Source organism: Antrostomus carolinensis, unplaced genomic scaffold (assembly GCF_000700745.2).
Source record: "Antrostomus carolinensis isolate BGI_N321 unplaced genomic scaffold, ASM70074v2 scaffold30048, whole genome shotgun sequence".
In the NCBI taxonomy this organism is placed as follows: Eukaryota; Metazoa; Chordata; class Aves; order Caprimulgiformes; family Caprimulgidae; genus Antrostomus; species Antrostomus carolinensis.
Genome location: NW_010331374.1, coordinates 941 through 28,355, shown reverse-complemented (window position 1 = coordinate 28,355; position 27,415 = coordinate 941). Strand labels below are relative to the sequence as shown.

The 27,415-nt window shown below is 40.6% G+C and overlaps 1 protein-coding gene across 1 annotated transcript in view; it reads right to left on the bottom strand.

Annotated features, from left to right (window-relative positions):
- Positions 1-7,520: 7,520 nt before the first annotated feature.
- Positions 7,521-27,415, bottom strand: part of LOC104529026 (palmitoyltransferase ZDHHC15) — a 20,477-nt gene continuing 582 nt past the window's right edge. Inside the window, exons 2-11 of the mRNA XM_010173202.2 lie at positions 24,697-24,723; positions 22,185-22,279; positions 20,790-20,910; positions 19,870-19,939; positions 19,209-19,241; positions 17,991-18,111; positions 16,578-16,710; positions 15,240-15,366; positions 13,685-13,794; positions 7,521-7,564 (exon numbers count right to left, since the gene is read on the bottom strand). Of these exons, the coding sequence (XP_010171504.2) occupies positions 7,521-7,564; positions 13,685-13,794; positions 15,240-15,366; positions 16,578-16,710; positions 17,991-18,111; positions 19,209-19,241; positions 19,870-19,939; positions 20,790-20,910; positions 22,185-22,279; positions 24,697-24,723 (881 nt within the window). The remainder of the gene's footprint in view (positions 7,565-13,684; positions 13,795-15,239; positions 15,367-16,577; positions 16,711-17,990; positions 18,112-19,208; positions 19,242-19,869; positions 19,940-20,789; positions 20,911-22,184; positions 22,280-24,696; positions 24,724-27,415) is intronic.

Below are 27,415 nucleotides of genomic sequence, written 5' to 3'. Positions count from 1 at the left end.
CAGTGCTGGGGTTGTATAAATTGCTACTCTCTCTGCTTTAACTTATTTATTCTTCTATAGCCTGATTTTTGGCTGCTTGCAAGAGCAAAATAAAAGAACTAAATCACAAAGGTGCGTACTTTCTTTCTAGTGGCAATGTTTACATCACTCCAGGTCAGCTGGTACAGCCACTCCGAATGCTTCCAAAGCGATGGGCACGCTTGGACCTCGATAGAATTCTTAGCAGCCACACTGAATTGTTGGCAGAGTTTTCAGACTTGGGATGGTGGCCAGGAACCAAAGATACAACTCTCTGAATTTTGCTCTGTATAGATTATTTTCAAAAAGTGAAACATCCACCCACAACTGTCTTGTCTTTGTCTGAACAAAGAAGGTTCCTATTGCAGTGCATGCGCCCTGGCCAGCTGGGTGGGAATCGAGGGTGGGAGCAGCACTGCCTGCAGAAATTCTGCAGACACACACGGTACTTAACTTGTGCCTCTTAAAACTGCTGTGGTTGAATGGGTTTCGCTAACACTTGTAAAGAAAGGAGAGCTGTGGCAAAAAGTTGAACTCCATTTCCAGCTCGGTTTGGAGAGCAACAGGGCTTAAAGGCAAAAGACAAAGAGAGCCCTCAGGGCTCCACAACCTTTTGGAACACCCAGGGCAGTGATTGTATCCATCAGATGAAACACACACACATCTGCAGCCACACGCTGCCTTTGGCTTTAAATCCCCTGGCACCCAGCACACAGTATCCAGCACTTACACTAGCTGCTGTCTAACCTTACTGTAACCTTGGGAAAATGTATCTATAAAGACAATACCATCCATTACTATTTTTTAAATATATCCATTTTCTAAAGAGAGCAGGATTACGGAACATCATCACAGGCAGAGGGCATCGTACCTCCTCACGGGAGCGGAATGCAAAGGCCTGGGCGGCCCCAGCCAACACCTGCACGGAGTCAGTCCTTCTGTCTGACACAGATAAAAACCTTCCCCATTCCAAGCAGCAATTTCAATTAATTAAAGTTGTGTAAGGCTTCCAGAGAGAGAATGTTCAGCCTGAGCACAGGCAAAGTCACAGGAAATAACCACTCACCAGTACAATAAATTAGCCAAAAATGGTTTTAATGCAGTCCTTGTCTGCAGCACAGTATAAACCATAATAGAAAACGACAAAGCAGAACGTACGGGAGATTCAGATGTAGAAACCGTACAAACACTTGGAAAATGCCAGTGCAACGTACACAAAGCATTCCTAACAAAGTCAGAATGTTTGTCGGACAGTAAAAACGAGTATCCAAAGCTTTGTAAAAACCCATTTGATATCAAAAGTTGATCTGAATACCAGCAGCAGCATTAAACTCCTGAACCCAACTAAACATCCCAAACGTTGCCAGCAGACCCTTTGGGACATTTACTTCCTGTTAAACTAAGGGGTGGGAACTCGGTACTAAACAAGATTGCTCTGAGCGGCACATCGATAGCTGAGCAGAGCAGCGCTGACTGTACACAGGATACTTGCAAACACCAACACCAGCCACACTGGGTATCGAAAAAGCAGCTGAATGTCCTAATGAAGACGAGGAGATGCATGTTCCTATTTCCAGTGATGGAGCGGTTATTGGCACGGAGCCCACTGAGCCAGTCTGCCTTGATTAAGAAAAGGGCGTCGCGCTGCGGCGGTTTACAGCGGAGGGAGCTCTGGCCCAGTCGCAGAGGTAGTATGTTGGTTCCCAAATGGAGCTGTCCGATCCCAGAACAGCTCTTGCAGGTCATGTCCTGCTCCACACGAGTTTTCCTGCCTCATCAAAACACCAATGAGTGAAACCCACTCGCTTTACTTTGAAATGAGGTAAAAAACTCCTAATGCTGAATTCTTAAGATACCGATCGGTCTGTGATTATCTGATCCTGAGATCCAGTTTTTATCTGAGGGACCCATTTTCACAACAAGCATAAATGAGTCACTTTCATATGAAAAACAGCTGGAATAATTTATAAAAGAATGTGACCTTTCCTATTTTCTATGTTACTAGAAAAGGGAAGTTGTTAGAAGTTCCCTGCTCCACAAATGCAATTGGGAACCACTCTGGAACAGCTTAGCCTGTAGGTGAGTACAGCAGGCAGCTACAGAGTAACGGAATTCCTGCGGAAAAAGAATCCCCACACACCCAGTTAATTCAGAACAGCAGAGTAGGTTCCACTTACCTCCTTGCAAAAGCTCTCAGTCATAAAAATCATCCCTCCTCCTCGGGGGAGGCCACCTCTGCACCAGCCCAGGGGGTTCATGACATGGTCAGAACACCAGATGCTGATACGAGGAATTTCTCTCTCCTACACATCCTAGAGGCTCTGGGCTCCTCCAAGAAAAGGCAGGGAAGAAAAAAAAAATATAACAAGACTTTCAAGAATCCACTGGATTTTCATTTCTCTTATGAGGGGAAGTGCTGATCTGAGGTGCAGCACACACCTTCCCCAGCTTAGCAAGGAGACAGGGAGGACAACTGGATTTGTTGTTTCCAGGCTTCCTGTGGGATTTAGCCCCAGGTTTAGCTCCAGAAAAGTTCAAGTCTAAGTACTGTTAATGCCTTCAGGTGAAATACCCGCGTGTTACATGAGCTGTTTGACACTGGCATTTGACACAAGGAGGCTTTTCTTTTTAAGCACAATTGGAATAAGAAGCAAAGATCATCCCTTGGTCCTTTTTTGGTTGGGTTTTGTTTTGTTTTTAATCTCCTTAACATAACTCCTCTTTCTTTTATTTTTTTTTTTGACGGTGGCTGTCGCCTACTGAAGTTTTACAAATGCTGCTGTAAATCTTAAAACCTCACACAGGAAAAGAATCTTTTAAGCAGCATGAAAGCATAACCAACTGAGAGGCTCATATCTGAAATATACACTGACATTTTCTTTCACAAGGTTTACATTCCAAACTGAAGCTAGAAAATGAAGAAATAAGATTTTTAAGAAAGAGAGAAAAGCAATGCAGGAAGTTGGATCCCACTCTGAGCAAAGCAAGCTGAGCCTGAACGAGGAGAAATCACAGACCGGTACCTGACAAGCGTTAAGGTTAGTTACAGATAAAACAGGTGGCACAACCGCTTCAAACGACACCTACTCACCTTCCTGGTATCAAAAAGCAGGCACAAAGAGCTGAAAGCTGGTACTTTTAACTATATATTCAGGAGGAAGAGGGGAGACTCAATAGAGATGGGAAAAGGCCAACAAGAACAAAACGGTGTAACGGTGGGGATGGTCTCCACGTTCCTCAGCAGAACAGGAAACTTTTTTTTCAGCAGGAGGAGCGTGCGGCAGTGCCACAGCCTTGTCTGACAGACCCTTACTGCTAATGACAAAAGCCACTCTACCATGGAAATGCTTTAACTGATGGTTTCAGAACGAGTTTATTTCTGCAAGTGTTCTGTGACAAAACAGCAGCTGATTGAACTGGAGAAATCAATAAAATCAAGGTATTTTCAAGTACTGTGGATTAGTGTCACAAAAATTTGTACCACAGGAGTCACTGAAATTAAAATGTGACCCTTTGAGTTAATTAATTCTAGCTTAATAAGCAAGTTCAACAGCCTGCTAATTCAAGGCTTCCGTGAATGAGCCAGCTAGCCAACAGTGAATCTGTTCTGCTGCGGAACGACTCGGCGGGGGGCAGCGGGTCCCTGAGTACACCTCAGCACATCACTCTTTCTGTCTAACGTTGGGGAAGAAAAGGTAAATTCTTTTTCCCCCTGACACTTTACATTCATATTGTGTTACACAGACTTTATGTGTCAGGTTTGGTAACTATTACTGAGTTGTGCTTTCAGGCCACACCAGCATACAGAATAAAAAACTACAGCACGTACAGATTTTGCTGAATCATATTTCTGGTTTGTTCCAGGAAGTTGAACATTCATTCCTACAGTGCTATGAGGAAGCTTCCCAGTTCCTGTCAGCACCAGTACACCACATGCACTGGGTACAGCCTACTAGACCCAGACAGCACTGCTTTAAAGGGACACAGTCTGATTCCACTCCAAAAACAACCTGGTCAGCAAGAGACAAAACAAAACAAAACGGCAGTGCAGTGAGGCTCACAGAAGTGCTAATTCCTTGGACAGGACTCACCGGCCAAGGAGAGGACTCACCACAAAACTATCCATAAAAACATCAATATGATGTTTATTTAATTTTTTTTTTAAGACTACAGTGTACCTGAACGTAAATGGGAGAGAAGGGGAGAGGTGAGGAGGTGGTTGTTAGTGGTCAGTTATTTTCAAGCATTACGTTTGTGGCATCAGCTGCAATAACGCAGAGATCTCGGCAGCAGGATTTGGAGAAACACCGAGTTTCCCCACAGGGATCTGACTGTTCATTTACGTGCTCCCCTGAAGAACACAGACGTGTGATGCCTTCAGCAAACGCCACGCTGACGCGTGTTCCTGGACACCCACCTTTCGCCGCAGCTTTCCGCGCTCAGCTTTAATCCCGGGATGCAGAGGAACCTGCCCGACTGTTCTGTGGCACTGGAATGCAGCACAAACGGCACCAGCGCCAGGCGCGGCGTCAGGAGATCTCCTTTAAGTGAGCAGGAGAGAACAACATGGAGCCTGGGAGAGCCCACCAGGCTCTAACAACTCCACTTCAGCAACAGACACTCTACAAAGGTCGCCGTCTGCTCTACACCGAGCTACAGGGGCTGATGTATAAAGTATCTGTCTGCATGGCTCAGTTTATACCGGGTAGTTAAATGTCTAAGCTTATGGACAGAAAATCTCTGCAAGAGTCTCTCCTGTCTCACAAACACATTTCCACTGGTAGCAGTGGCAGAGTAAAGAGAGGAAAACAGGATTTAGTAAGTAGGCAAGGCCTTTGTCACCAAACAGATATGTATCAGGTAATTTCTCAGGGCATGCACAACTGCTTCTGTAGTCACTGTCAACACAAGTGGGCTGATAAACAAACACAAAAACAGGATAGAAAATGGGAACAAATTTCTTAAAGGCAGAACACTAATACTTTAAGCATGCACCTAATTCAAACATGAGTGATGGAGTTGCCAGGTCTGAATCATGCAGATAAAAAAAAAAAAAAAAGGTCTAAAAATGCATATAATCCTGCCAGCAAACTCAGTTCCATTCCACAGAGTAACAACAGTGATATATTCCTTTGACTGCAAATGGAACAAAATGAAGAAGAAATCTGATCACCTCTAGTGCTGAAAAAAAACCTTTAAACCACTGGTCAATACATTTACTCAGGAAGAAGTTTGAAAAAATTCAATACATCAACTGTACCTTCAGTGTGATGGAACTAAAACCACCTGTGTGGAATGTAAACTCCAAACACTACTGCTGGAGCTAAACTTCCAGTGCACATTTCCAACTCATGTGTTTCGAATTTATATCCCCCTTTTGGACTCCATACACAAACCCATTTCCCTCAAACACTGATCCAGGAATGAGCTGATAATGTTCTAATTACCAGGCAAACTCGGTCATTGCAGCTCTAGGAATTAACACAAACCGTACTGTCTACAGTTCCCTTTTGTATTTTAGGTGCCTGCAAGCAGGGTTGGGCTTAAAGGGCACTATAAGACAATTACACACTCCTAAAAAAAAAATTAAAAAAATCTATGGCCACAATATTCTTGACTCTCAATACTGGCGATGTATTTTATTTACAAACACAGCTGCACATGTATATATGCATGTTCAGCACTTTTTCTTTCAACACACTTGCATCCAGCTATCAATTTAGTGCCAAATTTAAGTGGGTCTGTCTCTCATCGAGTTGAACTGACTAAGAGAGAACTTTAAACACGTTAGAAAACACCACTTGTCAGAGAAGGCTTGAGAATCAATCTCAAAATAAATACCATCCCTAAGAATATTATGGCTTGGAAGAATTTCAAGAATTTGAGTCCCTGATATTTGCAAAATGAAAAGGCCTTTGGAAATGCCCTCGCATCAGTACTTTTTACCTATTTTGAATAAAAAATATATATTATTTATAAAATAAAGAGAGGAGGCCAAAGAAGATTGGCCAGAATCACTCTATAAAACTGTTCTGTTCACTCCATAAACTTAAACTTATAAAGCCCTGGAACATCTGGATAGCAGGATTTCTGGAGAAGCACTCGAGAATGCAGATTCCAATCAGACGATACTTCATGATGTTTTCTCATCTTGGAGATCCACTTGTTTTCTGCCCCTCAAAACTGAAGTCCATGCCAAGAGAAGGGATGTTTACTCCTGAGAAGGAAGCTGAAATTTAAATAGAGAAAAATGTGCAACTATAAGCACTGAGACGGCTGTCTGATCTTGGCTCTGAGCATCGTTCTAAAGCCATGCAGAACGGCAGGGAAAATGCTGGGTTTTCACTCCTCGGTAGAGTGGCAGTATGCAGTCCTCACTGACTATTCCTCGGTAGAGTGGCAGTATGCAGTCCTCACTATCGACAGAAAATAATACTTGGAGGTTTTTCTTCTCAGTGGAAGAAAATGGAATCACATCTACCATATGCAAGCAGCTCATTTATAAAAATCTCAAGCTGCCCTATTTGTGTGCAGAACTAGGCAGTGGATTACAACGCTTTGCCACACTGTACAGTTAGTTATTCAACTCCCAGAGGAAACTGAGGGGCAAATTCTATCTGAGTATTGCACCTCCTGCAAGTGGGACAGCAGAGGATACTCCTTGAATCTCGGTCAATTCCACCTCACTGTGAAAATGTTTCAGGCAGACTGAAGAGGACACAGCCTGCAGCTTACTGTGGGAGTGCACATGTGGGATACCCCCCCACTGTTACGGAAGTCAGAACAGGTTATAGACCAGTGAACGTTCTGGAAGCAGCATCTTCCCCAAACCATATCATCTGTTGTTGTACCCAAGTTTCTCCAGGGTGGAAAAAAAATAGATAAGAGAGTAGCAGCTGATGTGGGCATTTCAAGTTACTTCCATTTATTCCTAACTGCAACTTGTCTGTTCTCGACTTCAGGTTCTTTTAAGACTGTATCTGCACCTTCCCACACCTTCCATGAATCACTGAACAAATTTCCAATCTTGTAATTGTACAAGTTAGTGGCAAGAGTCGTTCCTGCCACATTTACCAGATCAGGGTTTGTATCATCCCCTACAAACAGTGCTTTTGGCTCTTGTATTAACTGTGTCAACATCCAAGCCGGGGCTACGGGATAGCCACTGTTTTAGGTTCTCTTAAACAATGTATTTCTGGACAAGGTGGAGAAATATTGGTGAAATACCACCATGTATAGATGCATCGACACAATACTCTGGTGAGAGGGTCTCTGCCCGGCAGGGGCATGCCACTGTCACAGCTGTGCCACCCACAGCCAGCTCGAGGGTCTGCACCCCACAGCCTTCCCCGTGTTCCGTGACTCTGCCTGAGCACTCTGGGGTATGTCGCTGTTAAACCCGTCCAACGTTACCCACTCGTTCCCTGCCAAGTGGTTATTTTGAAGGTAATGAAGAAAGAAATACTGACCTTTCTGAACAAGCTTTACACTGCTGCAAACTGCTATGTCTCCCTTTCTATGGCAAGGGATGAAGCTTCACCAGAACCTACAGAATGAAAAATAAAGTAGTTCGAAGTAAGTAAATCTGTTTTTCTCACTGAGAATGTATTTTTCACTAAGTGTGGGAGAGTGTTTTTAAGAACCATCCCAAATAAAAATAGACAATCACTTGTCAGAACTAACTGAACAGAATTTTTAAGCTGAGATTACTCTATTACTGGCTTTATCTATCTTATAACTGTCACACGCTTTGAAGCCAGAAAGACAAAGAAAGATCTTTCAGTTTTAACGGAACACTTCAGGCCTTTCTGCTTCGAAAATTCTACTGGTTTACTTCTGTTGTGTAAGACTGAAAACTCAAAGCTTCATTTGCTGATGCCTTACAAAAAAAAAAAAAAACAAACCAAAAACCAAAACAGTGGTGAGAAAACAAGGAAGAGTTAAACATCATTAATGCCTACAGTGCAAACTCCTAAAACCCTTCTGTCAGACGGGACGAAGGGAACCAAAGCTTTAAAGAACCAGCCAGGAAATCATGTTCTCTGAACAATAGAGATAATATTCTGTATTATTGTGATAATACAGCCAGGGTAGAAATACATGGTAATACATGCACCTATTCCTAAACATTTTCACTTGTGAAATAATAAAAAAAAATAATCATTTTTCTATGAAGAGGTACAGTTTCAGCCCAAATCTTGGAAAACTGAAAGCTGTGGAGGTCAGACTTAAGCCATACATAAGCAGCACAGAAATTTCTACTTTAAACCTCTGTAAGAGGTTGAGGCAGTTGGGCTTGTCTCATCTGATGAGGCAGCAGCTCGGGGTCAATCTAACAGCAGCCTACAGCTACGTGGGGACTGCTGAAAATGACAACTGACCTGGCAGCAGCTCATACCTCACATTCAATGCAAACAGCATCCTGCTGATCATGGGCAGCAACAGCAACATTGTGCTCTACTGTAGAACTGTAATATTACAGTAATACCCAAGAAACTCAAAGCAATTTATGTGCATAAATCTATCTTCACAGCCTGCCTGAGATATAGGAAGGTTATCATGCTGTATTTCTCCTCACTTGCAATACATGGTTAAGTGAAACACACTGTCCAATTAAAAAAAAATTAAAAATAAGCTCCAGTTCCCAAATTCATACTTCTAGAGTTGTTCCTGTGCCTGCCAAAAACAGCACTTCAGAACTCTCTTGCTCTGTAGATATCTTATGCTGGTCTTGTGCTGTTCACTTTTAAAATCCAAAGCTCATTGTTATACATGATAGTCAAAACGCACAAACAGCATCAAACAGTGTTAAATATCAATTTCCTACAAAACTTTAATTTTCACCAAATGAATCTTCTCTGTGAAGGTAAAGAAAGAAAAACAGAAAGCAAACACTTCTCCCTTACCACTCAACGACACGTACGCAATACATATGTTTGCCTAGGCCTCTTGTTTCCTTATTATGTATAAAAAGAATCAGTGCTATTTCCATGATCAGATTATTTTCATGTTTATTAGCACAGACATCTATTTTACCATGCAAAATCTAATCCATTATTCAGATGGGAAGCTCAGAGAAAGCCCTTTATTCTGCATACGTTTAGGAAAGCATACAATCTGAATGTCAAAGGGAACTGATAAAAGGCTATATAAGACCTGCTGGCTCTGGGATGTTAGTCTGACTGCAATTTCACTACCAACTTTTTATGGAATATTTTTTTTCATCTAATTGATTTACCAGCTGCAGCTCTGATCTACGTACAAAACGATACTGGATTTACTAAATACATTTACCAATTCAGTTGAACTGACACAGATTCCTACACAGGTATCCCTCCATCGTTTCGGAACGGGTTAGAAGGCGCTCACTGCTGGAGGATGTAGCACTGCTTTAACTTCATCTTTTTCTGTCGGACACAATTATCCATTTATATCATGCCTAAAATCCAGAGATGCAAACCTCGACTTCTGTCTCAGTTCACTGAATTGGCCAACACACCGTTGTACTGTCTGAGCAATCTCTGCTCACTTCGCCATCTAAGAAGCTTTTTAAATTTCTCGATGGATAGAAATTCAATCCCTGCAGTCACAACAGATGACTTCTCTACTCCAAGGACTGCTATGCCAGATTAGCTGGTATCTCAGAGCATGAAGCTCCTTTAATTAGACTCGTATCGATTTGAATTTAAATTCAAATCACATGCCTTCAGACACCTGCAGCTTCATCCCCCACAGAGCTCGCAACTTCCACCTATTACTCGGAATACGCTGGTTTTTGCTGGAAAGATGTTACTTAGTAAGGATGACAAATTTTCGAAGGTGAGAACAATTTGGGAAAGACTTGATTCATACTGAAGCCTTTTGTACCAGTTAAAATGCAACACATGAGTAAATTAATAAATCAATCTAAGAGATGAGACCTTGCTATAAATGTATGGAAATGGCTGCCCTGTCCCAGGCTTCACAAGACAAAGAGTGCAAGCGTGCAGTGTGCACAGTGCCGACACACCCACGGCCAACACGTCAAATGCATTCTAGATGAGTTCTTTGAAAAAACCTGATAACCTTAGAAGCTGCCAGCATGTGACTGGGGCTAGCTCTCTGGCTAGACAGATTAAAACAGATGTCTATGAATAAGGGATGAGCATTAATAAATCTGAAAAAAATTAAATTCCCATGAATTTGGAAGCAAGTGTTTTCAGTCTCTGGCTAAGAAATGAAACAAAAGGTTCCCCACAATATTTTTCTCCCTACATGAAACAATAAAAGCCTTAGCAAGGCCAGGATTAAGAAAAGAAAAAAAAAATCCAACCAGGAAGGGCACGTTTAAACATCCATACACAGAAAAAAGGACTCCTGGGGCCTAGACAAAGCTACCTCATCTCCTTCCTTTCACCTGGGCTCATCCTCACCTCATCAATCTCCCAGTCCCCTTTATGCTCCTCTCCCCCACCATCCACACATGATCTGATTTTGCAATTGCTGGGGCTTAAAAATGCCCTGCTTTACGCAGACACAGAGTGATCAGGGTGGGAGCAAAAGACTGCAGTAATGCAGTTAGGCACAATGACATTACACGAAGAAACATTTCTCAAGCTCCTCATTTTTTCATTCTTCCTGTGGTGTTTCTCTCTCTCCTGCACGAGTCTGCAGTGAGGGGCTCAGCTGATGAGGAGAGCCCTCGTTACTCCTGCTACATAACACAAGTGCACGAGCAGTTACAGGTGAAACTCCAGGAGGCAAGAGGCCCCACTTAAATATAAGAGGGCAGTTATTATTCTGCTCGCGATGCAGCTGGCACTGCCATCTCCTAAGACTGCAGGATTGAAAGATCTGAACTTTCATGTTTCCTCAACTCCTGCTTTGCCTAATGTCAGGTGATAGGAAAAAACCCAAACCTGGTACCTTTTCTTATACAACTCCCTCTCCCCCAGCATCTTTTGTATTAATCAAAATGATACACAGACGTTCATTATCTGTGTTAGCAGAATGGTGTAGTCAAGAGCTTAGAGAAGATACTCCACAAGGTGGGTTTATGCTGTATCACAAAACTGCTGACTCAAAAATACTTTACATGTGTTACACGGTTGGACTTGACCTTAAAGGTCTTTTCCCATCTAAATGATTCTATGATTACTGAATCAATCCTGACCTTACCTGGTGGTCATGGAGAGCCACAGAACTCGTAAAGTGCAAGATTCAGGCAACCCTGCTGGTTGTGGAGGTTTTTGATGAAATCTCTGTGCATCGCTCTGCTCACCAACCTGGCTCAGCAGCAGGGCTGAAAGCTGCAGCACAAATATCAGCTGCGCTCAGTCCCGCAGCACCGGCCACAGCAGCATCCAGGGAAGGGTGTTAGCTTCCTCCCCTCCCAACCACACACTCCCCCCAGTCTCCATGTGGGATTTCATCTTGCAAAATTCAGATGCTCAGACTGAGAGCTGAGAGGAGGATTTGCCTGTTTGTAAGAAAAACAAAGGGCAGTGGATTTTCCCCAGTGTTTGCTCTAGCAGCTGAATTCCAGTTCCACACGACTGATTCGTAGACATACAAAGGACACAATCTCCTTATCTAGGGCATTCTTTTATTTGCAGTTTTCCCCTTTACCTCACAGCCACTGCAAAATAATTAAAACTTCTCTAGTCACGGACCAAGACCCCCATACTAGCAGCTATTCATCTCCTCACAGCGTGTGTTCACCCTGGTTTTTCACTTTTATCTGTAACTTTGCATAGGCTCAGTTTGGCTTTTACATTATAGTAAGAGGTTCTAATTTTACCAATATTACAGTTCTACAGCTTCTTGGAATAAGATTACAAAGTATTTTGTCACTGAGAAAGACGAGTAGAATATTTCAGTTGGAAGGGCCCTACAACAATCATCTAATCCAACTGCCTGTAAATGTCATTTATTTTATAAGCACTATAAATTGTGGGACTTCATATAAGCTCCAGATTCAGATTCTGGGGTCTGATCTGGCCAAAAATCATCTCACTGTCAAATGTTTTCATACTTAAGAAAGAGAATTTATACTTTGTAGAAGCTGAAAGAAGTTCTGACTCATTCCTGCAGGAGTTATTTTAAGCATCATAAACAATACACAGAGATGCCATATTTGTTATTTTTAAATCCAGTTTGTTACCTTTTAACTGCCAAAATGTACAGAACAAACCAGGAAGAAGAGGTAGTTTTCTAACACACAAATATGAACTAATTAAAGCAGTGAATCTGAAGAAAAGCTGAAATGAGCCTCTTCAGTCCTACTGACAAAATTCTAGAGAATATATTTTCCCAGCAGTAGGTGAAGTTGTGCCTTGGGAAAAACACAGACTGTATATTTTGCAGTGGAATAACTTGAACAAACAGTGGCAGGTAAGACCTAACCAGTGACTGAACAGCAAACACTGTGCTGTTAGGATTAAAGAGCTCATTGCACAGTAGATTGCACATGTGTAAAAAATATTCACAGAAAAGGTTTCTGTGACCCCCTTTAACCGAGACTATCGTCTTCCTCACAGGCTGCCAGACGTACATTGTGCACACACGACTAAGATGTGTACCTTGAAAGGGAACGTCAGCAGCAAAGTTTCTGAAACTATTCTGAGGCAATAAAGAGCGCGACTATGGAAACCAAATCTGAACAAAAAGGCAGTGATATTTGTTCCCCAAGTATACTTGCCTGATCGACTAATTATAGTAACCTGAGAACTTATTAACACTTTCACCCTTCCTTAAAGGGAAAAGGAGAGCGAGATGATCATAATTCTTTTAAAGGGAACCTGTGGATGGCATCCTTGCACCACAGGAAAAAAACACAAGCACATCCTTAACTTACTGACCCTCCAACATGGTAACTGGGGTCTCTAACACGAACCCTGATATTCTGACCAAAGCTTGGAGGTAAGTACACACAGGGGAAAAAAAAAAAAATCAAGTTCAAACATAGAAATGTAACAGTAAAGAATTATTAAACTTATTTTGGATCCATCTAACAAAAATCAAAGAATAGAGATACATATAAAGTCTTTTTTCTAATAGGACCTCTATAGCATAAAAGATATGTTTGCATCTCAGAAACTGATCAAATCTATTGTACAAGCACGCCAGTTCACCTAGAATTGCTCTCAGCACGTGTATTTCTTCTACGAAGATTAGCGCAGAGCTTAGCAATCATCAAAAGCAAATCAACTTCTTTGGTAATAAAGTTAAACAAACAAAGTATAAAGTACTTTCCTAAATGTATCTCTGCATTCAGGTGTTTGCATGCATGTTTTCACAAACTCTCAGAGAATAAATGCTCTTCAAAAAAACCATCTTAGTCTTTTCATTTTTACAGGCACAACTTTTATGTGTCCAGTAACTGCTGCATGCAGCAATATTTACATATAAATACACTCAGTTTGTGGAAATTTCAATTTCTCTCTGCAACTTGTAACAATCTCTCAGTTGATTTATGTGCAAGTAGCAAGCTTCTAAAAAAAAATTTTTTTTTAAAAAAAAGAGCTGACTCCAAAATAAGGCTTATTTTTAGTCTGTGTTCATTAGTCTAGTCAGAGCTGCACAGTGACTTAGCCAACACAATTTTTTTTATTTGATTAGCTCTTACAATTCATCCATTAGTCACTGTAGGTCAAGACATCACTCATTTCCTTTAGCGTTACCTTACCATGAGGCTCTTCATCTATTCCATCATCTTCCCACTGCTCTTCATTTGCTAGGAGAGGATTCTGAGCTTCGCACAAAGCTCTCATTGGGAAAAAATGTCCATCGCCCTGGCTGTGTGCAAAAAGGCAGAGAAAGACACTGTAAAAGGCAGCAAGTGACTCTGAAAGATAACAATTTCTACACGTTTTATCTGCGTACAAAGTTTTCCACTGCTTGTATTTCCAATGTTTACTTAAATTTATTTTTAAGTTTTGAAAAATACAGTGTTAGTTTTTTGTGGCAGCTCAGATACGAAGTTTTACTAGCGAGTAGTTTTGGTCCTCAACTCCTTCAAGCTCTCTGGAGAATAAAAGTTCAAACCTACGGCCTGGAATTAAGTCATTTTTAGTAGAATTTAAATGTGCCTAACTTCATCAAGTCACTGGGATATAGAAAAACAAAACAGAAAAAAATTAACTTAGGGACAGCTAGAAGTGAGGAGGGAACTAAGGAAAACATTTATGTAGAAGGAGCAATCTCTACCATAGGTTCTTCAGGCAGAAGTTACACTTCTGTGTTTGAATGACACCCGACAGAAAATGGCTCCAATCTTAGTCAGATGTTACTGAAAGACAAATAAGAGACCCGCTTTCCTGTGACCTAAACCTTTACATAAAATGGACAAAAAAATTCAAATAAATACCCTCTGCAAAGATCTAAAGTTGCAAAAGCTTACAGACATGTGTATCTGGATATTGTTTGTTTGAGAGTACATTCGAATTCACGTAATGTAAACTAACAAAGTTAAAAACTAGATGTTCTAGCTTGGTCTGCACCATACGGTGTTCCCTGACACCCAGCAGCGCAGGCAGAGGAACTGTAAACTGTAAAAAGTGCCTTTTTCCTCTGATGTTTTATCTTTAGGCAAGGAAGAGAACCCCAGTGTTCTCCCTGTGATGACACACACACTGCTAACATGCCTCTGACTAGCGCCTCAGTGCTGCCTTTCATTAACAGCAAGGCTTTCTGAGCTCATCTTTTCCCTTTAACTATACTTAAGAGTGCAAAACAGATGGCAGCGGGGACCCAACTGGGCCTTAGACTTACACACTGCTACTTGGAAATGCTGTGACCTGCTGTGCCAGAAAGTTATTTTAATTTGTGCCTAATTTTTAAAGGAATTAAATTCCAGTGTACTTTACTACTGGTTTACTAAGTGCCTAAACAACATTTTCCCCTACATTAAGAAACACAAACTGTTTCAGGCAGAGGAGTGACAGATGAAGAAAACAGTGTCTTTGAAGTGCAGACCCATCCACACAGGTGCCGCCGGAGCCCGTGAAGAGTTCAAACGCCCTGTGCAGCACATTTAGCCCTCAAAAATCTTTCCCTTCCAGACTTCTGGTGAACAGGATTAACGTGGATGATGCTTGTTGGTGCCTTTGTAATGATTCACAATAGCAGTCAGCCAAGCCACACAATAAGAAGTGTAACATATAAGGCTGTACCAGACATTTAGAAGTCAGTCCCTTCAGTTAATTATATCAGCTTTTAGCACTGACTTGATTATTACTTACCTAGAGGCAATAGGTAGTAACCACAGCTTTTTTTCTTCTCCAAACACTTGCTGAAGATTCTTTACAAAGCCAAGATTGAATCCATTTTTATCTGGGCCATTTTGAAACACTGGAGCCGAGAAAGCCTCTACACAGATACAATTTCAGTGGGGAAAAAAAAAAAGAAAACCAATGCCAAATACTCTGAAACAGGATTGTGTGTGTTGTAGCCATCTAAAGACAACATGATTTAACAGATTATGAACTAGCATTACAAAGATGCAAAGTTTGAAAATAATAGTTTTTTTCATTTTGCAAGCCTGTAAAGACTTTCAAACTGAAGGTAGGAATTTGGTCCTGCAACTGAACCATGTGGAACAGTCAAACTGAACTACGAACAGTTTGTTTAATCTAGAGAACACAGAAGATCTTTGCACAAGTTCAGACTTGCTGAACTTCAGTGGGTAGAAATTTCTGAGTAAAAAATCGGCAGAATTAAGTAGGTTGGTCTTCAATACATATTTCAGAAGTGGTGCTGGAGATATAAATTGCCTCATTCATTAAAGATATAATGAACAAGCATTAGGAACAAACGTATGCAAATAGACCCTCTGTTATGGTGAGGCACAAAATTAAGAAAAGAAAGGGGAGGAGAACCTGGAGTGCACTAGAAACAATTTTATCTACCTTCTAAGCTGCTTCAGAGGTCTAATGTTTTGGGATAGATGAGCTTTAGTGCCCCTTGAAGTGAGTTTTGAAGTTAATAACTATACAAAATCTGAATATTTGCTCAAACGCTTGATGGTGTGTGTTTTGTTATAAAACTTTATCCAAAAAGCTTTAAAAACTGCACAACATTTATCTGAGGAGAGACAAAGAAATCACTTGACAAAATAATCTTGTTTCAGATTTTCACTTCATTGATTTTACAGTCATAACTTCTTCGCTTTAGTCAAGGAAGATGGACACTGTTTTTCCCAACCTCACTAAGTTGTTTCAGGATGCGCTCCAGCATATGAGCATAAAGAACCATAATTCCTGACAAGCTGCACTCATTTCACAGCAAATGTAGTTACAGATATGCATAACATTTGTATAATTGGACTTTTATACTTTAAGGCTCCCATTCTCCTAACAAAGCATTTGTCACACCAGCCAATAAATGCAGATCATTTGAAGTGGCTAATTTCCGCAGCACTGTGCCAAGATCTTAAATCTTCCTCTCCGCATAAGACTGGGGAATGTAGGGAATGTATGGAAGTAGAATACAAATGCCCCCCCCCCCTTTTTTTTTCTTCCCTTCTTCTTACAGCACTTTTAGTGTGTCTTACTTAAAGAAGTACGACACAAGAGCCTTACCTAAAGTAGATCTGTTTCTACTGACGAGCCAACAGTGGTAGCCAAACAGAAACATAAGGCTTACAAAGAACATGATCGCCACAAAGAGGAGGAAAAGGACATGAAATTTGGAACGTCCATTAGTCAGTTCACCCTGGAAAGAAAAGCAAAACAGGACAAGTGATAAGAACAAACAAAAGCTGGAAATTCTTTGTTCCTAGAGAGAAGAAAGATACCCCCTAAAACTCCTATTTGGAGTTCTCAAACTTGTATATGCAAAAAATCACACCTTACTATAAAAAGCAAGAAGAGACAAAGAAATGATCTGGTTCATCTCCCCTCCTGTAACCAGAGCAGAAACAGTGGGGTTTTGTTACTAACTTTTTGTACGTAACAGCTTCCCACCTGGGCACGAGGAACACGCCCTACACCCACAGGGAAATAAGCAGGCACAAGCTCTTGAAGGCCTGTTTAGGTTCTGCTGAGTTTCCTGTCCATATATTAAAATTCTGCACCTCTTGCAATATCAGGTGTGCCAGGAAAACCTGGCCTGCATAGCTAGAGCAATCAGGTAGTGTTAGAACTCAGCATGGGTGGTTTGGAAAATTTTAAAAGCCAAGCAGAAGAAACATTTATTTTGTTCTACAGTAGAAGAGTCAAGTGCCAGAGATCCTCATAAGCACACATCTACAGGCTGTGGGGACATCAAAGTAAAAAAAAATTACTCCTCAGCCTTTGCACATCCCAAATATGCATCCACAGAGTCTCTGTGCCTTTCTTAGCATAAGAAACAATTCTTGCTGGTGTCTCATAAGCATCTCAGGAGGCATCTTATGTAAGTGATTAGCCATTAAAACACTGCAGAAATGTAATAAAATAATGCACAGCAAAGTTAAGTTGCTTAAACACAGTCACACAGTTAGCAGCAGAGGGGACATAAAAAAACACTAGAGACAAAAGGCCAGTATCTTACTCGAGCTGTCAGCTGGCATTGCTTGCATATGAGTGACAACTGATAACTGAGTAAGAAGCATACTTCATTTCAGTCAACTTTTAAATTGAGAATGGAGCCATACCGGGATTAGAAAATGAACAAGGTTTTTTGACATTGTTCAGTTAATATGTACAGATCAATGCCGGGATGTTATACTTTGATATCAAAGATTCTGAGATACATACATGCAAACACAAGAACAGGAAAAGGATATAACTTCTTTGCCAGAAGCTTACTCTACAGTCTGAAATTCCTGAAGTCTCTTTGCTTCTCGCTTTGTGCATTTCAGACAGACAATGGGAGTTATACTCAAAACAAGGGCTTGGGAAAATACTTTACAGAATAAATACTTCCAGTGACTGAAAGCAAGAAAGTAACGAGAGTGACTAAACCCCACAAGACTCATAGGATATGAAAAGTAACCAGATTTCGTGACTTACTGTCCAATACTTAATGAAATACTTGAAGACTGTTGCAGCAATATACAAGCAATACAACAAAGAATAGGCTAAGAACAGTAGAAAGAATTTGTAGTTAGAAAATCCAATGCAGTTATTCACCCTGGAGAACAAAAGCAAAGTTGAAATCAGGGTATGTACAGCACACAGTTGTAACACAATGAACACTACAATTTGTTTGGTTTTATTAAGCCTCTTCATTATACAACGCAATTTCATCAATAAATAGCCCCTCTTAGTGGTCAAAATGAAATATAACTAAAGTCTTTTTGCTTTTCACTTGAAAACTTATTGCTATGCCAAGTAAAAGGACAGTTCATATTTTTGGAATGTGTTTTAAAGTTGGTATCACTGGTAAATCTGTCACAGAGGAAGGTTGTTATTACTTATGTCCGTTACTTGTCTGAAAGGGTAATCAGATCTGTGATTTCTGTGTTACTTAATTCATTTGTAAAACTCAGGAGCCAGAATCACCACTGCTTGTTTATTTACATACAAAACAAATAAAACCAAATTTGATTTTTATTCTCCATGCACAAGACAACTCTAAAAAGGAAAAAAAGAATGCAGGAAAAAAATAGTAGGTGCTTGTCTCAAAATTCAAGTTTGAAAAATCTTCTACAATTTAGGATTACCAGGGAGGTTCAGGTGGGGAAATGTTTATGTTGCTTCTGATTTCTGAAATTTTCCCTTTTTAAAAAAAAGAGGAGTTTAAGAAATTTAGTGTCAGCAATTCTCAAAAAGGATAAAGCTTAATTCATCCATGCACCATTCTACACAAACTGTCTCTGACCATATACAGGTGGCAGGCATCATTTCAGAAACGATCTGCATGCAAATACTATTACTGAAAGCAGCCACCAACTGCATGCTGCAACTATTAAATGCCCAAAATTAAAAACTAAGCTGAAGTCTCTTTAGAATTTGAGTAACTTTAGCTAAAGAGTGAATTAGCAGTTGGGTTTTAAATTATATAGATATAACAGCTTTTTTACACATAGTTTATGGAACACATATGATCTGTCTTTCAAAATATCAAATATTTCAGACAATTTCAAGGTGCAATTATTTTCTAAATTTCCAGACATAAACAGATGCCTGGTCTAAAATGAAAGAGGCATACAGATGCTACTCTGTGGAAAAAATAGATTAAAACAGCCTTTCTTTTCAGAAAACTACAAACCAATATCTAGAGCATACCATGGACAGTGATGATCCATTTTCAGCACACATCTGCAAAAGGACAAAAAAGAAAAATTGAAGATTTTTATGTGGTACTTAATTGTCAACTGCAGATCAATAGCAAAAGCCCCTGTTTTCTGTGAGATTTCTACATAACACAAAGTCAAGATAATACTGTCTCTTTGAATTTTTTTAAGGTAGGTACCATTTTATAAGAGGAATATTTATTACTTTTTCAAGATCAACCAATGTCCTTGCTACTCTGCAAGATAAAAATAAATGGAAATGATTACTGCCCTAGAGGGCTTAAAACTTCTGCAAAACATCACAAGTAAAGGTCTAGAGTATATTTTTTTAAAAAAGGGGGAAAAAAAAAGGCAAATATCATACTTTATTTTAACCTGCCTAGGTTAATCTGTTAATTTTCACTAGCTGGCATACTTTCTAGCAACTTCATGCTGACACACTTGTAGGTGTGGGAACTGCAAACACTTCAGGGCCACAAACAGGAGCAAAGCAAATGCTGCTGCTGTCACACAGGAGCGGCACTGCTGACTGCAGCTGGAACAGAGGCACTTGGGAACCTTCACGTGTAAAAAAGACACGTCAAGGACCAGCCCATCCACATGACTTAGTGGTGACCATATTCACTTCAGTGCAGAACAGTCCCGTCACTTACACAGCACAAACGGAGCAGTGGTGACAACGGTCAGGTTTTATCAGCTGGCATCTATCACAGAATCGAATACCTGAAATTGAAGACACATTTAATATCAAATAACAGAAAAGTGCTCTTTTTTTCATGGTAGTTAATATTCCATCAATTTCCTAACTATTCATATTCTTTCCTCTATCATTTCAAGAGATGAGTGCATTTGCAGCTGATTTTTGCTGCCAAGTCGTAACCAGATAAGCAATGCTCATAATTCTCCTGGAGATTTGCAGATGCAGAGAACAATCCTCACTGCAAAGCATACAGCCAGCTTAAAAGTGATAGAACAAAACTGCACACTTCCCTCTGGCTTCCACCTTTACTCGGACTTTACATACACTCCATTTGGATAACTGACTATATAGCAGTTCTTTACTTCACAATTCTTTGGCTTGCCTGACAGAAAGGAACAGGTCAGGGCCTCCAATATGAACACAGATTTCTTTTAAGCTTTGAAAGGAGTGCAGTATGCATTTAGAAACAGAACAAGGTCCAGAAATCTATTCACAGAATTATGTCCTGCATGTCTAAGCCAGACTCCATTTTAAGTAAAAAAGATTACAGATTTTGTCATTCTATTCCTGTTCGCACACACAGACAACATAAGCAGGCTTTTGAACTGTAAATACAAAGGGTAACTTTTTACTTCTCAAAGGCAGCACCTGGCACTCCACTGAAGGTGAACGGAAGCGTTCAAAGCTTTTTTGTTTTCCCAAACATAAAACCTTAGAGAAAAGGCATTAAAATTATTTGCACAAGCGTTACTCAGTGCACGCAGCGGCATTAGGAACGCCCTGTTGGTCAGCAGTATCATCTGGATCACCAGCTTACGCTACTTTAGCGTGCTTGATTAGATTTAGAGAAACAAAGCTGCCTGCTTAGCTGACCTCCATTCCCCGTTCTTGTGTACACCGGCAACTTCCTTGCAATTTCGGCGAGAATTTGCCTCTGCACCTCCGGCCTTTCTTCATTTTCATAGCGCTCTTGGTCAGCGTAGGACATATGGTACTAGAAGCAAAAGTCATGAGGGGAGCAGTTACCCATGGGTAGCAGAGATAATATTTCAAATACAGGCAAAGTTTGGAAACACTTTTACCTCCCACACCTTCTAACAAGATTCACCTACTGTGAAAATGTGTTTGTTAAGAGGACGAAGAGAGACAGCAAGTGCTGGACAGTCAGAATACTCTGCGATACATCAATAAGAAACACAGAAGTGAAATTAAGGATGACAAAACAACATACTAGAATTGCTACTACTGCTGCCTTAAATTATTATTTTTCATGAATAACTTTACTAACCGTGATAAGGACACCTTAAACACTTCCCTTGTGACCAAGAACCTGTCCCCAGCCACAGTTTTGTACTTCTAAAACTGGGATTAGTTGTTATTTATAAATCTACATTCTTGGAATTAGGATCCGATTATGGTTGTGTATATTTGGAGTGCCTCACAAACACCATCCTCATTCTGTTGCTCCAAACACAGTGTTTCATAAAGAGATAAAACAAAACGCTGAAAAAATTCTAACAGCAAATTTACAGCCACGTGCTACGCAGCCACATAGCCACAGTCCTCACTGCCACAGACACGCGACATCAGAACTGCAGCACGTTGAAAAACAAAATTATTCTTCTATCCATCACTATCATGAAAAAGAGTCTGACAAATGAAGGAAACTTAACCACTACAAAGAGGCCTACTCCAGCGGCAAAGGGCTCCCAGCAGAGCAGGCAATGCTGGACTGTGGTGGGACACTGGATGTTCACATACACACCCCAACAATCTGGCTCAAGAGACCAAGAAACCCAACTACCATTACAAATGTGCCCCTTTCCACCTGGAACATCTTCCTCGCAGAGTGAAAACCAAAACCAAAGGTCCTTCCTCAGGAGAATCCAGTAAGAATAGGTTTAGGAAGGTGCTTGGGATTTGGCTTGCAACTTGTTAAATGCTTAGAGATCAAAGACACTATAAATATGGAAGTTAATAATCATAAATTCTATTCTTCTCACCACAAAAAATCCTACCTGTTCCTGTACCACTTGAAAAGGCAGCCTTAAAAGTTAACACCATCTCTGATTGAAATCATGCTCTCTGGGACTCCAAGGATTCTTGGAATGGTAAATTACTCAGTTTTTATGGACAACTCTAGGTTATTTTCCACCTCTTTAGGAAATCTGATCCGTTGTCCAGATCAACCAGTTTGAAGGATTTTTGAGTTCCCTTTAGCATCCCTGCTTTCATTCTGCAATGTACGGAAAGTACCTGGACTCTTACCTTTTTGCCTGGCTGCACCGGGAGAGTAAAAATAGACTTCCAGTATGTCCACACAAAGAGCACAAAGAGAATATGGAATATTATAAGATAGGCCACTAAAAAGAAAAGGAAACAAAAAAACAGAAGCAGAACAGTGAGTTCTTAAGCAGAAGTTCCATTCACGACAGGCATAATTCCAATCTTTCACAACAATTAAAAAAAAAAAAAAAGGAAAAAAGAAAGATTTACAGTACGAACCAGTCCTGCAATACAGCTAAACCTTATGGTCAGAGGGTCAGTAGAATGTCAGAGATCTGTGGCTGCAGTTAGGGGTTACCTGTCTCACAAGCCTCCCCTTCTCCACCTGATCCAATTCCGTGGGTGAGGAACAACACAGAAGAGACTTCACCCACAGGGCAGGTGATGACCCTGTATCACTGGGAACGACAGGATTCCTGTCTCACTCCCATATCCTACTCACAGGCAAAGCAGAACTGGCTGGTGCTGAGCAGCATAAAGGTTAACACAGTACTCCAGCATCTCCAGATTTTGGGTTCAGTTGCTACTAACTGCACTTCGAGTCACTGTACCATGTTATCAGCGTACTGTCCCCTCCTGCAACGCATTCTTCACCACTTGTGAGAGCTGAGAGAAGTAATGTGCTCTAGCAGAGCTCTACGTCACCAGAAAAAAGCCCAAATCTCTGACAAAACATCTTTTAGATTTGTTACAGTTGACACAATTAAAAAAGCCAGGAAAACACCCCTCAAACTGAGCAAAACAGGTCTTGTGATTACTGACAAAGAACTGTAATCCACTAGACACGACGTTATCACATGAAAACCAGCATACATCAGAGTAATCTTATTTCAATATGCAAACTTTATTTCAAAGCCTCTGGGCACACTGTGGTTCAGAAAGCCAAAGGAGAGCAATTCTTCAGCTACACAAACTAGTTGTTTGTTATTTCTTTGAGATTTAACTCACTAATACATTATCAAACAGCTACAAGACAGTTTTATTTAAACACACCATTTAATCATAACAACAGCCTCATTTTCTCCATTTAATTTAAGCTTCTAATTACAGAAACTACAATTAAAGTAACTACTAGTAGTGGAAAGAGAAGTTTAAAATCCAAACACTTCCTAACTTCTCAGGTAAGACTGACTGTGTGAAAATGTAATTGGTAAGAAGGGCAAACACAGCTTTGAGATGGCACACGATCTGATACGCCTCACAAGAACACAACGGATTGTGTGCACGACCTGTGAATCAGTGATAACTCGTTATTACGCTCTTAAGCTTGTTTGAGATGTTATCCTTATGCAACACGCAGGTGGAGGTCAGTCAGTTTTAAATTAATATGTAAGAAGATAAATCTTGCAACAGGTTTAATTTTGTTGATAAAGCAATATAGCAACATGTTAGAGGAAGCTGACCTGGAGATGCACTAATAGATTGGGCAACTAATAACTTTCTTCTGATGAATAATCATTAGTATCACCCTTTCTGTATTTCCTCTGTAACAGTTTCAAATATTAGGACAGCTCTATAGTGGAAAGAGAATTTATTTAACGCAGCAATCTGGAAGATCTTTAAACTACCAGCTGGCATTGTTCTTCATGGAACAATTCACCAGCTGAAAACCACTACACCCACTTCTATCCTTCATAACCCTGGAAGAAGAAATCAAGGTATGAGGCCACTGGTACAAGCCAAACTCCACCAAAGCACCTCCAGGAAAGAGGAGGAGGAGCACTGAAATGGCCACTAACCCTTTATTCTTAGAACATGACTGTGGCCTCCAACAACGCACCAGTGGGAAGTGTCTCTCCAATGGATCCTGCTGCTCTGCCCAACTCATTCAGTGACTTCACGATACTGCGTCTGGGAGCTCAGAGCAAAGTCTGTCAACCTGGACTACCAAACAGATCTGAAAAGTGTTCAAGCCAAATAAGAATGAGACAGAAGCCTTTGCCCTAACTCGTCAACATCAGTAAATGCAGGTTACTGTGTTATCTCTCAATATACAGTTGGTGGTCGACAGAACCAAGCAAAATAATCTTTTGCAAAAGCCTCTTTACAAAAAACATTAAAAATAGCTTTCACCAAAAGATCAAATTAAACAGTGAAAAAAAAATAGGCAGGCCACTGAACAGAACTGGTCTTTTCTGTTTAGCTTGTAAAATCAGCTCTGAAAACATAAAACAGAAAAGGAGAAAAGGTGCATGGGTGTATACAGAGAGACATACATCTTTTTTCTGAGAGAGTAAAAGGGATCAAAGCCTTTTCATGTTCTTCTGATTATACTATGACTAAACAGGGGCATTTCCCAATACATCAAAAAGTTATAGCATGTCTAACAATGCACGCTGCATACTTCACCAATGTGTAATTACAGGAAGGAAGCACTGAAAGGGTAGGTAAGTTCAAATAAATTGACAGAAAGTATTTTTGGTATTTTAACTAGAACATTTGTGCATCTTTTACACAAAGACTAAATGTCAAATAGTGAATTGAATGCACATACCTTTTTCCACAGGGTTGCTCAGAGTCACTGAAAAAGAAAAAAAAACCATATGTATACAGAGCAAATAGGATTCCCAGAAAAGTTTGTGACAAATAATTTGAAATACAGTTCAAATTCAACAGACAAAAAGAGAGCCCACAGTCCAGCATCAAATCAAAAGCATCCATAACAATTCCTTGTTTACTCACGCAAATGACACCCACGACAAGATGTTCAATAACTGTTACTTATGCTGTATTTTCCCTTGTTATAAAACATATTCTGTTTATTTGTACATTAGAAACATGACAAAAATAATCCAGTGGTGACAGTGATGTGACAAGATTGCCAGGGCTCCTCTAGCAACTGTCCAAGCAGCATCTCTACACACGTACTCAGATATGTGTGTACTCGTAGCCTGCTTTGTCCTAGTCCCTAGGTGATCCTGATCCTCCACTGTAAGCCTTGCCCCAGTGCACTTCTGCATCAGCAGCAAAGTACATACTGTAATGACTCAATTATTTTTATACTTCCTACTAGCAGAGTTTTTACCACCCCTCCTTCCTTCACCATCACCACAGGAACAGTCTCTGCTAACAGAACCACTCAGAGCAATAGCAAAGCGTACATTGCTCAATGCCTACTTCTACTGATTATTTTAAAATCCATCCATTATTTTTAAAAAAAGCAGCCAAGTTTAACAGAAAAGATACAGACATCTTTATTTAACTGAAAAAGGAGAGATTCTGTGATATCTTGAAATAATACTGCTTGGAAGACAAAGATTATCCATGGGATGGGAACCCCTTGTATCAAGTCCATAGCCTCGAATCTAGTGGTTGCAACTGAAATGTGTTGCTCTTTGGAGGAACAGAGGAATGAAAGGAAACTAGTTGCCACAGATCATCCCCCAGAGGCACAGTAATCCCACAAAAATAAAATCATATTGACTCAAAGATTTGAGAGATGGCACATACTAGTGATGACCCCTTCAGTAACTCTGTTAGACTGTACAGAAAAATAAGTGATTGAGGGACAGGAACCTTTTACTTCTGGCCCACAGCCAGCGCCTGGAAAGACACTCTGCTCTTCAAGACTCACTCTATTTTCTTACTTGAATAACCAACTTGGAAAATGTAGATCAGAGCAGGAGCCAAGAGGTCGTGCTTTTACTAATGAAAACAGTTTTTCTTAAAACCATGCTAACAAACAATTTTGATCACATAATCACAGAATGGTGGGGTTGGAAGGGACCTCAGGAGATCAGCCAGTCCAACCCCCCTGCCAAAGCAGGTTCCCTACAGCAGGTTGCACAGCAAGTGGGTTTTGAACATCTCCAAAGATGGAGACTCCACACCCTCTCTGGGCAGCCTGTCCCAGGGCTCCATCACCCTCACAGTGAAGAAGATTTTCCTTAAGTTTGTCTGGAACTTCCACTGTCCCAGTTTGTGCCCATTGCCCCTTGTCCTGTCACTGGGCACCACCAACAAGAGCCCGGCCCCATCCATTTGGCCCCCACATTTCAGATATTTACAGACACTGATCAGATCCACAAGCCCTACAACACACAATAATGTAGATGAAAAAAGAGAACAAATATTTGCTGTGTCACTGCATGCTCAATTTCAGATGGACAAGACTGTTGGTAAACTTTTAGCTCTTCCTTTGGTTTGCTGCAAATCAACCTATGAAGAGTACATTCAGCTGTTCACAAATATTGCTCGGTTCCCTCCTGAAGGATGTGTTGCAGTAACAGCACGGCCTTTCTATGGATTTTACTTGAGAAACGCACAGACCCCTAAATAAAGATTATATAAAAGGTTTTATCACAGGATACCAGGTCATTGTTCTTACTGTGGCAGCAACTGCCAACCAGACATGAAATCAAGGCCTCCTCTGGAGTATGACTTGTTGACCATACCAGTCACTGACAGTTTAAAAGCCAGTCTCACCAGATACCTCTGGGACATCACCCCCACACTACTTTCAGTCCTCAGCAGTCCACACAACTGAAGATGAAAATCAAGAATCCAGGCAGAGCATCTGGCTTTCAAGTAACTGCGTGTGCCAAAAGTTAACGTTCAAATCCTAAAATAATTAATATAGTCATTTCAACTTCTGTATAGATAACCTCCTCCACACACAAATAAAATGCATGAGAGAGAAAGATGGGGCAAAAAAATAGATGAGTGTGGGAAAAGGAGTGATTTGAAGCTGTGATTCTAGGCAGTGAGATGAGTTCCTGCCAGTTTAACCAGCACTTGCAGAACCACACAGGCCCAATCCAAATCCCACTCAAATCAGCAGAGTCTTTTCTAATAGCTGCACCAAGACTTGAAATTAACCAATGTTAATTATTACTGAATTTACACAGCACTGCAAACAAAGCATATTACAGAAGACTGACAGCATTTCAGGAAAATACTGTAAATTTTTTGTCATGTGGTCTAATTGACAGTTGCACACACCTTGGAGATATCCTTTCATGTGAATTCGTGAAAGCAGCAGCCCACCATCTCAGAAATGGAATAAAATGTCATGAAGTATTTGGGGGTTTTGCCTAGCTGCCAATTAAAAGAGATGAAAGAAGCTGCATTGCATTTTAGTCACCATCGAGAAAAACCAACAGGTCTTATTGCACTGGCAACCCTAACGAAAATCTGATTTAAATTTGCTGTGCAGTACCAGAAGGCAGCTCTTTTCACAGAAACGTCTCAAACTACCGTTCTGAGAACTCTGG